Genomic DNA, 18,749 nt, shown 5'->3' with positions numbered 1-18,749 from the left:
CTGACACTATACACCCTACCACACTTAATGTCTTATTGGTCATTCTGTCACTACACACCCTACCACACTTAATGTCTTATTGGTCATTCTGACACTACACACCATACCACACTTATTGGTCATTCTGTCACTACACACCCCACCACACTTAATGTCTTATTGGTCATTCTGACACTATACACCCTACCACACTTAATGTCTTATTGGTCATTCTGACACTACACACCCTACCACACCTTATGTCATATTGGTCATTCTGACACTACACACCCTACCACACTTAATGTCTTATTGGTCATTCTGACACTACACACCCTACCACATTTAATATCTTATTGGTCATCCTGACACTACACAGCCTACCACACTTTATGTCTTATTGGTCATTCTGACACTACACACCCTACCACACTTAATGTCTTATTGGTCATTCTGACACTAGACACCCTACCACACTTTATGTCTTATTGGTCATTCTGACACTACACACCCCACCACACTTAATGTCTTATTGGTCATTCTGACACTACACACCCTACCACACTTTATGTCTTATTGGTCATTTTGACACTATACACCCTACCATACTTAATGTCGTATTGGTCATTCTGACACTACACACCATACCACACTTAATGTATTATTGGTCATTCTGACACTACACACCCTACAACACTTAATGTCTTATTGGTCATTCTGACACTACACACCATACCACACTTAATGTCTTATTGGTCATTCTGACACTACACACCCTACCACACTTAATGTCTTATTGGTCATTTTGACACTACAAACCATACCACACTTAATGTCTTATTGGTCATTCTGACACTACACACCATACCACACTTAATGTCTTATTGGTCATTCTGACACTACACACCCTACCACACTTAATGTCTTATTGGTCATTTTGACACTACACACCATACCACACTTAATGTCTTATTGGTCATTTTGACACAATACAACAAACGACACTTAATGTCTCATTGATCACTATAACACAATACTGTTTTGAACAATTTTATTTCAGTCTGTTACTCTCTTAAAAAACACACGTTAATCTATCTAAGATATTTTGAAACAAAACTTTAATCAACATACACATAACAGGCATCCATCCATCCATCCTTACAGTGAAGTTTCATGAGTTAGGGAACTTCTTGGACAAATTGAGAAAAAGAAAACTGAAGCTTGAATTTTCTCTTAGTGTTCTTGAAATAAACCACAGTATTTGAGCTGAACAGACTAATAAATCAATTCAAATATTGATTTATTAATTGATGAATCAATTAGCTTACAGATAAGGGGTGTCACTGGAAACTTTTTAATTGATGAATCAATTAGCTTACAGATAAAGGGTGTCACTGAAAACTTTTTAATTGATGAATCAATTAGCTTGCAGATAAGGGGTGTCACTGAAACCTTTTTAATTGATGAATCAATTAGCTTACAGATAAGGGGTGTCACTGAAACCTTTTTAATTGATGAATCAATTAGCTTACAGATAAGGGGTGTCACTGAAAACTTTTTAATTGATGAATCAATTAGCTTACAGATAAGGTGTGTCACTGAAAACTTTTTAATTGATGAATCAATTAGCTTACAGATAAAGGGTGTCACTGAAAACTTTTTAATTGATGAATCAATTAGCTTACAGATAAGGGGTGTCACTGAAACCTTTTTAATTGATGAATCAATTAGCTTACAGATAAGGGGTGTCACTGAAACCTTTTTAATTGATGAATCAATTAGCTTACAGATAAGGGGTGTCACTGAAACCTTTTTAATTGATGAATCAATTAGCTTACAGATAAGGGGTGTCACTGAAACCTTTTTAATTGATGAATCAATTAACTTACAGATAAGGGGTGTCACTGAAACCTTTTTAATTGATGAATCAATTAACTTACAGATAAGGGGTGTCACTGAAACCTTTTTAGTTGATGAATCAATTAACTTACAGATAAGGGGTGTCACTGAAACCTTTTTAATTGATGAATCAATTAGCTTACAGATAAGGGGTGTCACTGAAACCTTTTTAATTGATGAATCAATTAACTTACAGATAAGGGGTGTCACTGAAACCTTTTTATTTGATGAATCAATTATCTTACAGATAAGGGGTGTCACTGAAACCTTTTTAATTGATGAATCAATTAGCTTACAGATAAGGGGTGTCACTGAAACCTTTTTAATTGATGAATCAATTAACTTACAGATAAGGGGTGTCACTGAAACCTTTTTAATTGATGAATCAATTAACTTACAGATAAGGGGTGTCACTGAAACCTTTAAATTATTGCTTATTGATGATCTCACTTTAAGAAAGTTTTACTTCAAAATTAAAGTCAAGTTTAAGGAGCTCCTCTGTATAAAACATCTGTATATAAAGTAAAATTCTTAACGCCCCATCAACACACAAAGGTCATCAGGGCTTATCTATAGTAAAGGGAAAACACATGGTAAAGTAGTTTTCAAGACTTGAGTGACTATACACATGTAAACTAAGAATATATTACGAATTCTTAAAAAACAATGGAAAGATATCTCAAAATATACAGAGATTATCAAGTCAGACTGGCATGTATGGTATATGTACAGAGTTCCATATTAAAAATGTGTATGTCCGAGTGAAGACTATGAATGCATAATGTAAATTCAGGTTTGATTTTGTTGTGATTTCTGATCAACATGTGTGATCATACTGATGTTTCCATGACAACACTGTCACCTTCTTTGGAACAGTCATTGAATTTTTTTTAATCTTCAACAAATGACCTCTTGACACAGAAAGATCACAAAAAGATTACTAGCCAGTTGTGCTTAAAAGAAACACTATTCACATAACAAGGTTATAACTTAAATAAAAAATATCAATGGTAATACTCAAAATCTTGTAGTTCTCCTAAAGGATTTTCAGAAACTCAACTTTTTATGAATAAATTTGTCGTCGACTTGTTCTCATGTTGAAGTTGTGTGTTTTAGGTACCACCTGTGAAGTATATGTCCATACATTTTCTCTATAATACATCGTTCATCAACATATTTTCTTCACCTGAAAACAAAACAAAAATTTAATTAATTCCTTTAATGCACAATTAATGCTTTATACATATATCTAAATGCATGTGTTTTATATAAATGTTCGAACATGTAGAAATCTAGTGGTACTCACCTTTAAAGTAAGCTATACAGTGTTTTGTTCTCCAATCGGACATGAAAAGATATAGTTTAGGATCACCTGCATAACCACATGGGTTTTTTCCCTTGGGACTAAGATTTCCTCCCACAGTAAGACTTCACGTGCACTTCAATCTTGACCATGAAAAGTGACTAATATGTGAAAAAGCTAACTCTAAAATACATTTAGTTTGTAAATTGAAAATGAAAAGGGTATGAGGTCGCCTACATAACCACACAGTTAAGACCCCTTGCCCTTTTCCAACATGGATGATATATGTAAGATTATATAAACTGCCTCACGATTGTTTTGCTCTATATTGAAATTTATGGAACATTGTCCTAGCATGGCTCCTTATTTGGTCATTATGTGATCAGTAAAGTGTGCTGCCTTATTACCTTTGTTAGGAAAGCATCACAGGCCTCTGTCGTAAACTGGTCTAGTGTCTGTGCTCCCTGGTTGTGATTTCCTCTCTTCATAGCCTTACAGAAAATAAAAGCATGTTTTAATCTTTTTTATACAAAGTGACCACCAAAATCAAGTCAGGTAAAGACTTTGCTGATAAGATGCTATGAATATGAATCCGATCTGTTTGTAAGTTTATGAGATTGTTATCATAGAATTGCACATTAGTGTGTACATGCACAGACAATTAAAGCAATCACAATATCACAGTATGACGAATGCTCCTCAAAAACAACTTTATTGTGGACATAACATCTTAACAAAGGGCAATAATTCTGTAATCAAGGGGTTGATGGCCCTGAATCTGACACACTGTATATTGTCTTAGCATGACAAATGTTTCCATCAAGTTTCATGAACCTTGCTTTACATTGAACTATGTTATGTTTCTGACACAAAAGGATAGATGGAACGAGGGCCTTATAGATGGACAAAGCTGTAAATATCTGCTACCCTGTAAAATTTCATGGAGTAAAATAAAACTGCTTCTGATGGGAAGAAGTCCTATTATGGAGAAACACTTATTTGTATATTCTATATAATCCTAAATACAAGTTAAGTTTTGGTGTACCAAGAGCTACTCACTTTATTCCATACAATAATTATGATATAAAACAAGAGGCCCATAGGGCCTGTATCATTCATGTGGTTTAGTTTGCTGAAATTGATTTATTCTACCACAATGGCTCACTCCTCCTCCTCCAAAAGGGGATTAGATGCATTGTTGGTAAAAAATTTAATTCTCTTCAACAATCAGTCATCAGTTCCATCATAAGAAAGACATACAAGAATTTGCTCTATTTCCACCTCTGTGGGCAGGTACCCACTGTTCATATAGAATGAATCCCCTTCATCCAAGCATGTCTTAGATCAAATTGGGACTGAATCCTGGCATTCCTATATAAGAATGATTTTCAAGAATTTGTCCTATTACCGCTATTGAACCCGACATCTCCTGCCCTGTGGGGTCTATACCCACCATTTATACGGCCATTCCTGAAGAACAGGATGGATTTTAAGAAATTGATAGATTTTCCCTATTCAGCCCTGCCCCTTTGGCCCCGGGAGGCCCAGACACACATTGTATACAAAATTGATTTCCCTTAGCCAAAGCATGCTTCAGACTTAAAGAACAAGAGAGATTTAAAGAAATTGATAGGTTTTCCCTATTGGGTCCTGCCCCTCAGGCCCCTCATCCATTCTTTATACAGATTTGATTTCCTTCCCTCAAGGATTTTTTTTCCCTCAAGGATGCTTCACACTACATTTGATAAAAATCCATTCAGTCTTTCATGACTAGTTGCAATTAATAGGAAAAGTTGACAGTCAACACAGTGTCCCTCTATTCTGAGTTCATTTGGCCCTTTGATTCAGGTGAGCTAATAAAATATTATTTACAGAATATGCCCAGAATATGGGCTTCATAAGATACATGTATTATATCAAGCTTTTTGTTATTAAAAAATTGTCAAAGGTGATCTTTGATGTTTCACCTGGTGTAGAATTTGATTGGATGATGTCACATTTACTTATATATTACATACTGATCTTTCTTATAGGAGATATGACAGATATGAGATGATATCTAAGTTTGCTGAAGTTTAAAATGACAAAACAACTAAGCACACAAAAGTAAGGTCACATCCTCGTTAACTGATCTTTAAAGTATGTGATACTTTTCATTTGCATATTCTGTTATATTTACACTAGTTTTATCACTATACAACATTACCTGATTAAAATGTTTACCTTACTAGCATGGAAACATTATCCTTTGAACTTGTGCATGAAAATGTTACAGGGACTACCAAACACATGAATATATAATTACATTTTGTTTATTATAATTATCCAATAAGACACAAAAATAAATTCCTAATAAGATTAAACATAAAAATCATTGAAAATGTTTCTATTTTTAATGTTATTATTACACTTAAAAACATCAAACCACCTCCTACTTCCAGAGTTATTATGTCACATACTGGGTGGTCAGGTGTGATAGTGGTAACACACTGGCCTTCTACATGGTTGTCCAGGGTTCGATTCCCGTAATGGATGTGAAAAAGTATGGGGTCACCTGTTGGACCATGTGGGTTTTCCCTGGGTACCCCGATTTCCTCTGATAATAAGATCCCACACGCGCTTACATCCCGGCCAACAAGAGTAATTAATATAAGTTGGAAAAACTTGTTTCACAATTGTTGTAAAATAAATATAAGTTTATTTATTAATGTCGCATACTAACAATGATTGCCACACAGTAAAGTGTGATGAAAAGACACTGACATGTAAATATAATGATTAGAGTTAACTAAATTTTAAAATATATTCTTATCACGTCCCACAGAATGTATTCTATTCACGCCACATAGAATATATTTTAATCACACCCCATAGAATATCTTCTAATTATACCCCATAGAATATATTTCTAAGCATGCCCCATAGAATATATTCTAATGACATCCTAAAGAATATATTCTAAACACGCCCCATAGAATATATTCTAATCACGCCCAATAGAATATATTCTATTCACGCCACATAGAATATATTTTAATCACACCCCATAGAATATATTCTAATTATACCCCATAGAATATATTTCTAAGCATGCCCCATAGAATATATTCTAATGACATCCTAAAGAATATATTCTAAACATGCCCCATAGAATATATTCTAATCACACCCAATAGAATATATTCTATTCACGCCACATAGAATATATTATAATCACGCCCCTTAGAATATATTCTAATAAAAACCCATAGTAAATATTCTACTCACGTCCCATAGAATATATTCTAATCACGCCCAATAGAATATATTCTATTCACGCCCAATAGAATATATTCTAGTCATGCCCAATAGAATATATTCTATTCACGCCCCATAGAATATATTCTAGTCATGCCCAATAGAATATATTCTATTCATGCCCAATAGAATATATTCTAGTCACGCCCAATAGAACATATTCTATTCACGCCCAATAGAATATATTCTAGTCACGCCCAATAGAATATATTCTATTCACGCCCCATAGAATATATTCTAGTCACGCCCAATAGAATATATTCTATTCACGCCCCATAGAATATATTCAACCAAAATAAAACACAGTCCCTAACATTAATAAAGAATGTGACTGTGATGTATGATGCAGACATATGACCTATGATGTAACATGATACTGTTGATCTATAGAATATGTACAGACTCACTGGCTGGTTGTAACAGGATATACATATATATATAGTGATCTTTTTCCTTATATACCTAACATCCAGACAGTAAGTAAAGTATCTGAAGAAGGAAGTATATATGACCTTACATTCAAAACCACTTTAATACAAGTTCTTATCAGTCATTGTGTTGAAAACCAGTTTCACAATAAATTAAAAAAAAAACAAAAACAACATGGTATCAGTTCATTTGCAAAGATGAATTTTTACTCCATTTGGATTTTGATATAACAAAGATGATCATACCACCTCTCACACAACATACCAACCCTCACACATATCATACCACCTCTCACACACATCATACCACCTCTCACACACATCATACAACCTCTCACACACAACATACCACCTCTCACACACATCATACAACCTCTCACACACATCATACAACCTCTCATTCACATCATACCACCTCTCACATACAACTACCACCTCTCACACACATCATACCACCTCTCACACACATCATACTACCTCTCACTCACATCATACCACCTCTCACACACAACATACCACCTCTCACACACATCATACTACCTCTCACACACATCATACTACCTCTCACACACATCATACTACCTCTCACTCACATCATACCACCTCTCACACACAAAATACCACCTCTCACACATATCATACAACCTTTCACACACATCATACAACCTCTCACTCACATCATACCACCTCTCACTCACATCATACCACCTCTCACATACAACATACAACCTCTCACACACAACATACAACCTCTCACACACAACATACCACCTCTCACACACATCATACAACTTCTCACTCACATCATACCACCTCTCACACACATCATACCACCTCTCACACATCATACAACCTCTTACATACAACATACCACCTCTCACACATCATACCACCTCTAACATACAACATACCACCTCTCACACACATCATACAACCTCTCACACACATCATACAACCGCTCACTCACATCATACCACCTCTCACTCACATCATACCACCTATCACATACATTATACCATCTCTCACACATCATACCACCTCTCATACACAACATACCACCTCTCACACACAACATACCACCTCTCACACATCATACCACCTCTTACACACAACATACCACCTCTCACACATCATACCACCTCTCACACACATCAAACCACCTCTCACACACATCATTCCACCTCTCACACACATCATTCCACCTCTCACACACAACATACCACCTCTCACACACAACATACCACCTCCCACACACATCATACCACCCCTCACATACAACATACCACCTCTCACATACATCATACCAACTCTCACACACATCATACCACATCTCACATACATCATACCACATCTTACATACAACATACCACCTCTCACACATCATACCACGTTTTACATACAACATACCACCTCTCACACACATCATACCACCTCTCACACACAACATACCACCTCTCACATACATCATATCACCTCTTTCACACATCATACCACCTCTCACACACATCATACCACCTCTCACATACATCATATCACCTCTTTCACACATCATACCACCTCTCACACACATCATACCACCTCTCACACACATCATACCATCTCTCACATACAACATACCACCTTTCACACATCATACCACCTCTTACATACAACATACCACCTCTCACACACATCATACCACCTCTCACATACAACATACCACCTCTCACACACATCATACCACCTCTCACATACAACATACCACCTCTCACACATCATACCACCTCTTACATACAACATACCACCTCTCACACACATCATACACACATCATACCACCTCTCACACACAACATACCACCTCTCACACACATCATACCACCTCTCACATACATCATACCACCTCTCACACACATCATACAACCTCTCGCACACAACATACCACCTCTCACACACATCAAACCACCTCTCACACACAACATACCACCTCTCACACACATCATACCACCTCAGACACATCATACCACCCCTCACATACAACATACCACCTCTCACACACATCATACAACCTCTCACATACAACATACAACCTCTCACACACATCATACCATCTCTCACATACAACTACCACCTCTCACACACAACATACCCCCTCTCACATACAACATACCACCTCTCACATACATCATACCACCTCTCACACACATCATAACACCTCTCACATACATCATACCACCTCTCACACACATCATACCACCTCTCACACATAACAAACCACCTCTCACACAAAAAATACCACCTCTCACACACATCATACCACCTCTCACACACATCATTCCACCTCACACACAACATACCACCTCTCACACACAACATACCACCCCTCACACACATCATACCACCTCTCACACACATCATATCACCTCTCACAAACATCATACCACCTCTCACACAAATCATACCACCTCTCATACACAACATACCACCTCTCACATACAACATACCACATCTCACAAACATCATACCACCTCTCACACACATCATACCACCTCTCACACACATCATATCACCTCTCACACACAACATACCCCCTCTCACATACAACATACCACCTCTCACATACATCATACCACCTCTCACACACATCATACCACCTCTCACACACATCATACCACCTCTCACACACATCATACCACATCTCACACACATCATACCACCTCAGACACATCATACCACCCCTCACATACAACATACCATCTCTCACATACAACATACCACCTCTCACACACATCATACAACCTCTCACACACATTATACCACATCTCACACACATCATACCACCTCAGACACATCATACCACCCCTCACATACAACATACCATCTCTCACACACATCATACAACCTCTCGCACACAACGTACCACCTCTCACACACATCATACCACCTCTCACACACATCATACAACCTCTCACACACATCATACCACCTCAGACACATCATACCACCCCTCACATACAACATACCACCTCTCACACACATCATACCACCTCTCATACACATCATACTACCTCTCAACCACAACATACCACCCCTCACACACATCACACCACCTGTCACCCACAACATACTACCTCTAACACACAACATACCACCTCTCACATACATCATACCACCTCTCACACACATCACACCACCTGACACCCACAACATACTACCTCTAACACACAACATACCACCTCTCACACACAACATACCACCTCTCACACACATCACACCACCTGACACCCACAATATACCACCTCTCACACACAACATACCACCTCTCACACACATCATACCACCTCTCACACACATCACACCACCTGACACCCACAACATACCACCTCTCACACACAACATACCACCTCTCACACACAACATACCACCTCTCACACACAACATACCACCTCTCACACACATCACACCACCTGACACCCACAACATACCACCTCTCACACACAACATACCACCTCTCACACACATCATACCACCTCTCACACACAACATACCACCTCCCACACACATCATACCACCTCTCACACACATCACACCACCTGACACCCACAACATACTACCTTTAACACACAACATACCACCTCTCACACACATCATACCACCCCTCACACACAACATACCACCTCACACACACATCATACCACCTCTCACACACATCATACCACCTCTCACACACAACATACCACCTCTCACACACATCACACCACCTGACACCCACAACATACCACCTCTCACACACAACATACCACCTCCCACACACATCATACCACCTCTCACACACATCACACCACCTGACACCCACAACATACTACCTTTAACACACAGCATACCACCTCTCACACACATTATACCACCCCTCACACACAACATACCACCTCACACACACATCATACCACCTCTCACACACATCACACCACCTGACACCCACAACATACTACCTCTAACACACAACATACCACCTCTCACACACAACATACCACCTCTCACACACATCATACCACCTCTCACACACATCATACCACCTCTCACACACAACATACCACCTCTCACACACATCATACCACCTCTCACACACATCATACCACCTCTCACACACATCATACCACCTCTCACACACAACATACCACCTCTCACACACATCACACCACCTGACACCCACAACATACTACCTTTAACACACAACATACCACCTCTCACACACATTATACCACCCCTCACACACAACATACCACCTCACACACACATCATACCACCTCTCACACACATCACACCACCTGACACCCACAACATACTACCTCTAACACACAACATACCACCTCTCACACACATCACACCACCTGACACCCACAACATACTACCTCTAACACACAACATACCACCTCTCACACAGACCATACCACCTCTCACACACAACATACCACCTCTCACACACAACATACCACCTCTCACACACAACATACCACATCTCACACACAACTTACCACATCTCACACACATCACACCACCTGACACCCACAACATACTACCTCTAACACAGAACATACCACCTCTCACACACATCATACCACCTCTCACACACAACATACCACCTCTCACACACAACATACCACATCTCACACACAACATACCACATCTCACACACATCACACCACCTCTGACACACAGGAATATATGACATTATATAGTGGTATTTACCTTGTCTAGCGCATAGTATAGCCCATCAGGTCCTAAGTTATAACCAGACTCCACTACTCTGAAAAGTTTTACAAAACAAATATAGTCTAATTAATAAACTAATTCCAAATACCAACAACTTGTTGATAACACTTCATCATTTAGGAAAAAATGATTTATTTAATTAAACAGAATTAATTTGTAAAAACAGGGTGTTCTTATAATTTACATACTGCATTATCAGGGCTGAAGGTGATACAGAAATAGTGTTTGTATCCTGGACTCGTCAGTTGTATAAAATATGTTTAGAGTTAATAGAAACAGCTACTGAGTACAGCTATATGCAGAAAGGAAGGAACTGAAGGTGACAAAAGTCCTCTTCTTCGGGTCATGTGGCAGAGTCCCAGTAGGGGGTTTTGGAGGAAATCCTTCCAAAAGCTTGAAATGAATTTGGATCATTTGGCAAATGTTTCATTTTGTGACAATTTTTATGGAGCTGTGTATTTATGTTAACTCAGCTTCACACCTGCTGAGGTATGACAGCTAGAGACCTAAGGGTTTCTAGTTCAAACCATAGAGATGGCTGGGTATTTCTTATCATTCCTTACAATTACATATATACTGTTGTACAGTGGCTATATTTATCCTTCTTACTTATACATATAAATGTACACATCCATGTCTATATCACTTTTGCTATAATGCCAACTGTAAGTGTTTTGATAATCCTTTGTAATAATCAACAATATGAATATATGATACATTAATGTATTTTGAACAAATCTATTTGCCATGAGCACCAGGGAAAGTGTACTATCAGACTAAAACAGAGTGAAAACATGTCCCTTTCTATAGGTTGACAAATGTACACTATGTTGAGTGCAATGATGTACTCTCGCTTATCACTTTCAGCAAGGGTTGACATGAGCCAATTTACAAAAGCATGTCAGCTTGTCACCTACATTTTACAACAGTATTGAATTAATCCCGCAACTTCACTTGGAGTCAGAATGTCAAATCTCTGGAGTTATTAAAGAATGCACAGTAATGAGACAAAGTTGACCAAGAGATAACAGTTTGATTCAATGTTTACAAGTAGTAATGAGTCAAGGGAGATAACCTATCTGAAAAATACTGTTCTAAGAGTTCTATCATACAACAGCGGAAATCAGTAGACTATTATGGTTGAAAATAAATTTATATCTATCAATTTTTCTATGCAATAGATAATAGCTCCTCATACAGAGCTTTACATAATAGTTCTAGTTACCTTCTAGCATCAGATTTGTTACTAGCCAAAGCTGTTCTTAATTGATCTAGGACTGTCTCACTTAACACCTTGTCTGCTTTTCCACTCTTCTGAAGGTCAATAGATTTAAAAAGCATTTCTGACAGTTTCACATAGTCTGAAAAATATAAAATATACTCCAATATATAACAGATACAATAAAAACTTACCATTACATACAAAGCATTCATTTTGTGATATTTGTTGCAGTTAGAGCACTATGTTTGCCATAGTCAAATTGATTGCTTAAAAATATTTGTTTTGCATATACATTGTAAATGTTATTTAAATGTTTGGAGGTCTTGAATGTAACAAGTTCCATTGACCTTATGACAACAAAAGGTCAGAATCACAGCTTCATCATACAGGTATAAGCATACAAGAGACATGAATACCACCTCCCCTCCCTCCTCCCCATGTAAAGTTTATAATAATTGTAATGGTGAAAATGTTTTTAATATGTAGATATAATATTGAATTCAACATTCATGCTTAGAAAGACAAACTCAAATTCTGAAGAGACAAAATAATGCTGAGACTGAAGTGAGAGGTAACTAATAAAAGTGAAAATTTGCACCACCTCCACATTAATGTGGTTCATAATTCCACACAAATTGTTTTGGGATATCTGGAGATTGTATTATACTTCCAACTTGTAGGAACTTCATAATTACATTCCATGAATATAGATATAAACACAGGGTACATGTACACTATTATAAGAACGGTTTCTAAAGGAAAATTTAACCAAGATATAAGATTTATTTTCTTTACAGTTAGAGATAGCATATAAGTTTGAGTTTAAAGAAAATACCTTAACATACCTATCTAAGTATATCCTTACACCATTGAAACTTGTACTGTTTTATTGTTTTATTGAACAGAAATATCTTTGGGTGGGCTTATTACCAGGCATGGGTTTATCGACAGAAGAATATGTAAGAGTAGACTAAATGAGATCATAGTTACCGTACTTACCAAGTAGCACACAGCATGTGAAGACACCTGAACTAAACACATTAAATTTGATACATTCATGTTCAGCACACTCTAGCTTCTTTAATAGTTTGTTTTGGACTGTTTGAGGAATATCTCTGTAATTAATGAAACAAATATAATGATAGAATCAATTACAATACAAAATAGTAGCAGTGATCATAGTCATCTTGTGTACCTAACCAATCAATATTAACATCAATAGCGTACCTAACCAATCAATATTAACATCAATCGCGTACCTAACCAATCAATATTAACATCAATCGCGTACCTAACCAATCAATATTAACATCAATAGCGTACCTAACCAATCAATATTAACATCAAACCAATCAATATTAACATCAATAGCGTACCTAACCAATCAATATTAACATCAATCGCGTACCTAACCAATCAATATTAACATCAATAGCGTACCTAACCAATCAATATTAACATCAATCGCGTACCTAACCAATCAATATTAACATCAATCGCGTACCTAACCAATCAATATTAACATCAATAGCGCGTACCTAACCAATCAATATTAACATCAATTAAAACTTGACCACGATCGTCTAATGTACATTTCTATAATGTTTCATCACAATAGCTTTACCAGAAATAAATCATTTATATTTGAGATATCCTGTCTAGGTGGGTACCACGCCTGATTGGTGGCAATCTTGAATACATGTTAATATCCAAAGGTATCTTGCCACACAACTTTGTTTTATCTTTAAAAGTTTTTATCTTTTCCCTTCTTTTCAATTTTTTAACAATAATTTCTTTTATTATTTTCACATTATCAAAATTGAAAATTCCCTTAGAAAAATAATGATATATTGAACCTCCATATAAAATCTGACAAAGATAAATCCAGTGCTTTCTAACTATAACCAGGGGGCTCTTGGCACACACCATTGTTAGATCTTTATTTGCTCTTAAAAGTTGGATCTTTTCTCTTCTTTAAGTTGTTTTTGTCATATTTTCTTTCTTTTTCTAATATAAAATCTCAAACATAACCATGAAAAAAATTTAGTGATATGGGGAACCTCTGTATAAAATCTGAGAAAAGATCCACATTCAGTGCTTCTGACGATGTAGGGATAACAAATTTTCATATTTAAATCCAAATTGACCACATGTCAGCCGATTTAATCTTCTAATCAGTTCAAAATCAAAAGGATACAACTGGGGACAAAATGGAACCATTATATAAAACTGGAGAAAGATTCATCTAGCTCCTCTCAAGAAAAAGTAATTAACTTTTATTGACAAAATATAAGATGGGTGTCAGCCATTGTGTATTTTCTGATCCATCCAAAAATGGACTATGTACGACTAGAGATAAAGCGGAACAAACTTGAATTTTTGGAATGATATTGCTTCTCTAGAAAAATATCAAAAACAAGAATAGTTAAAGGTCGGACAGAAGGACAGAAAAATGACTGACAATTTGATTAACACTACATACTCAAAGCTTCTAAATTATCTGTAATACATAAAGCGTAGGTTAAAGTGAACCTCTCCTAGTCTGTATTAGATTAACATTATCTAAACTTGAAGGAGGTTTAATTATAAATCAATATCAAGTATAATGCCACATGTAAACAAGTATCAGTTTTGGTAAATCATTTATGATTAAAGTGTAAACTTTCTCCATATTTTGACTTACTTGCATAGTGATTTGACTAAATCTGTAAAAACTGTCCCATTTACACCGTGTACTTTCTTTGAGACTTTGTGTTTCTGTAAGAGGTTGTAAGCCATTCTGACATTGGTTTCAAACACAGGTCGACTGTGGTGAGTCATTGTCAGTATCTGTCGTGCCTTTGCAACCAAATTTGTCTCATCCTCTAGAGAATCAAAACTGAGGTATAAAGAGGAAAAAAAATACAATGAAATGTAATTTTTAAGCACATATCAGTTAAAGTTACACACATGTGACATAACATAAAAGTTCAGTTTATAGATAGAAAATTGCCAGTTGCTTTGGTTCATGTATGTCATAATGGAACTTATGTAACATTTGTGCAACATTAACCACATGATTATAATCATTTCTGTTGGACAAAACACAGATGATTGTAATTACTTATCCCTTCCTCATTTATGGGGAGTCTGGATGAATGTAAATATAATAAACACAAGCTGCAGATTGAATGTGATAAACAAAGGTCTATATACAGAGATTTGTTTTTTATCCAGGTCAATCAGTATGGTACAATTTTTTTCATTCAATAAGTCATGTGGGCCAAAACATCACAAATGACTTAAAGTAGGTAGGGTGACTAATCTCCTGGCAATGATGCAGAATTTGGCTACATTTCTACTAAGAAGTGCTATAAATGTGGATATTTACAAAGCAAAGGCTTATATTTTAATACCAATTAATACTTAGTATTGTTGGGCATAAAAATTATAGGATTAGATATTTGCCCTCTAAAAGTTTTCACCACAAGTAAATGATTCATCATCTACTTCTATGGTTTCCTAAAGGGAGCAATTTGTCACCATTTCTTAAGTTCTTAAAAAGTCAGTCATGAAATTATTGTTGTCAAAAAAACAAAAATTGGATTGCTTCCCTTTCCTCAAAATATATTATTTCCAGATCTGACAGGTGTTGGCATTCAGTTTACTAAATGGGGACTGCTATAAAATGAAAAACAAAACACTTTTTCTTATCAAATATTGAGTAGTAAATTATGTTTATAAATTGTGTTTTTTGCATATGTTTTTCTAGAAAATAGTTTTCACCTGAATTAACTTAAGGTAACAATCAATCACTGATAAAATTAATTGAAACAACAGATATGGTATGTATTTACGGATCTACAACAACAAACCAAAACTCTCCATGGCATAGAAATTCTATGCATACTATGAAGAAAATTTAACAAAATGTTGAATTGAACACAAAATACCTCAGCGACTTACTGTTTTTTAGTGGATAATAGGATGATTTCTTGGGCATAAAAAGTATTAAGTTAATTTGTTTGTTGTCTTTGAAATTTTCATGAAAATATAATATACATACAGGCTGCTACAAATTTAGATGAAAATCTTTTTATTAAATTAAAAAATCCTCGGGTAGGGAGCATCAAACTGGACACATCACACCTTCACCTGAGGTTATTTATAGGCCAATGCCCTGTGAAATGAGATACATTTTGTATCCCAGACCAAGTTCCTAAACAACAATCAATTTTGCATAACTTACTAATCTGCTAGGAAGGCTATTGGATCTTCTGGTCGGTTGCTGATAACTTTCTCCAAAACATCTCTGATCAGGGTCCCTGTGCTTGTTCTCTCTGTATAAAACAATAATAACTGAAATTCTTTAAAAATTGTAACATTTGCCAGAAATCAGCCTACATTTTTGTAGCTGGTCAGCCTATATATACATATATGTGGAAATTGTTTCAGTAGATGGTGTCACAATCCCCTAACAGTTCACATCTGATATTGTTGTTGTATACGTCTGATGTATGTATTATACTTATGTAGTCATTAGAGTGATACACTACACCATTAACATGGGCCAGATATTCGGTCTAAACAACAGGACTTGCTGTAATAAATTTCTGGAAGCAAAAAGGCATGGAGCATAGGTACTCTTCATTACCAGAAATAATGTTAATAAAATAAACTATGACAACATTTCTGCTTCCTTAATTCGCTTGGCTTACATTTTATTTTTACTGAAAAGAAAGATGAATGTACTCAAATGAATTTGGCTTGAGCTAAAATCTCTTTATCTTGCCAAGTACGAGGCATGTAACACCAACCTATACTTTCATCAGTACACTACAGTACCATTTCGCATAAGTTTTGCTCTCTCCGAGCACTGCTTGCCCATATTCTATATAATGTAGTCTCACAATACATATTCTCCTCAGTTAATGTCATGCTCTACCTTATTAGCGATTGATTGTTTACTATGCCTTTATTTACTTCAGTCTGTGACATATTGTCATTTCCATAACTTAATTACAATGGTGGGACTCAGAGCAAGTACAAATGTAGATCAGGAAATGTCTTTCGTGGCAAATCGTTTCGGTATCAGGATGTTTCGGTACTTCTAAATAAGTCAATGCATTTAATAAGTTTTTTCAAGATGTTCCGTCATTAACAGACATTGCTTATTTTGTTTCTGAAAAAAACTGTTCACTCAAAATGACAGTCTAGCTGTGTTAACCATTTTACAGATACCGAAACGACTTTTGTAAGTACAGAAAATACTTGGTACTGAAATTTTTTAAAATTCATGTCATTTACTTCAGACTAGCTACGATAATGCAATCCGAGTACGTTTAATTTTTTTCGGTGATTGTCGTTGGACATGTATGCAATTGTGATACGACTGAAACAAAAATCTCTTCGTTACCCAGAAACTGTCTGTCTGTTTCTTGTACAACACGATCGTCTGCAGAGTTAGGCTTCTTTTTGTCCGCCATGTTGTAAACAAAGTGGAAACTACGTCTAGGTCGTACATACGCTTGAAGAAAACATTTTATACAAAGAACGATAACTCAGGTTATGGTATTAATGTCCCTTTAAATATTATACATTCCCACCCCTGCTTCCTCCACCATCCGAATGAACCAGACGGTGAAAAGGGAGGATTTTCCGGAATTTTCTAATGTGACCACAACAAATGGATTTTGTAAAATTAATTCAATAACATTCTCTGGGTGTATTTTTCATTTAGTAAAAAGAAGAAAGTTATCCCGTTTTAAAAAGTTCAGATTAAAAAAACTTCTTACGGCACTGACTTGTTTCTTTACCCATGGTACGAACACTGCCTGACATTTTATAGAATATTCTCTGAAGGTTGTAGACTTTGTGGTACCGAAAGAGAAAT

General features: G+C 36.2%; 1 protein-coding gene across 1 annotated transcript; it reads right to left on the bottom strand.

The window, feature by feature from the left end:
- Positions 1-2,573: 2,573 nt before the first annotated feature.
- Positions 2,574-18,342, bottom strand: LOC132563520 (tubulin polyglutamylase complex subunit 1-like). The gene is made up of 8 exons (XM_060228265.1): positions 18,273-18,342; positions 17,106-17,196; positions 15,561-15,755; positions 13,877-13,992; positions 12,881-13,016; positions 11,632-11,689; positions 3,589-3,672; positions 2,574-3,064 (listed from the first exon to the last, which is right to left on the bottom strand). Exons 1-8 carry the CDS (start codon positions 18,340-18,342, stop codon positions 3,047-3,049), a joined length of 768 nt encoding a protein of 255 aa, XP_060084248.1. The 3' UTR covers positions 2,574-3,046.
- Positions 18,343-18,749: the final 407 nt, after the last annotated feature.

This window comes from Ylistrum balloti, unplaced genomic scaffold (assembly GCF_031769215.1).
Source record: "Ylistrum balloti isolate Yb309-2 unplaced genomic scaffold, AGI_CSIRO_Ybal_v1 Utg371754, whole genome shotgun sequence".
Lineage (NCBI taxonomy): Eukaryota > Metazoa > Mollusca > Bivalvia > Pectinida > Pectinidae > Ylistrum > Ylistrum balloti.
The sequence above is the reverse complement of the archived record's forward strand: the minus strand, read 5'-3'. Positions and strand labels throughout refer to the sequence as shown.

Excerpts from the sequence above, each read along its gene's own strand:
- LOC132563520 (XM_060228265.1), bottom strand. The coding sequence starts at position 18,342 with ATGGCGGACAAAAAGAAGCCTAACTCTGCAGACGATCGTGTTGTACAA. Across the intron at positions 13,993-15,560 it reads TTAGTCAAATCACTATGCAA|AGATATTCCTCAAACAGTCC; the intron begins GTAAGTCAAAAT and ends CATTAATTACAG. Across the intron at positions 11,690-12,880 it reads AACAAATCTGATGCTAGAAG|AGTAGTGGAGTCTGGTTATA; the intron begins GTAACTAGAACT and ends AAAACTTTTCAG.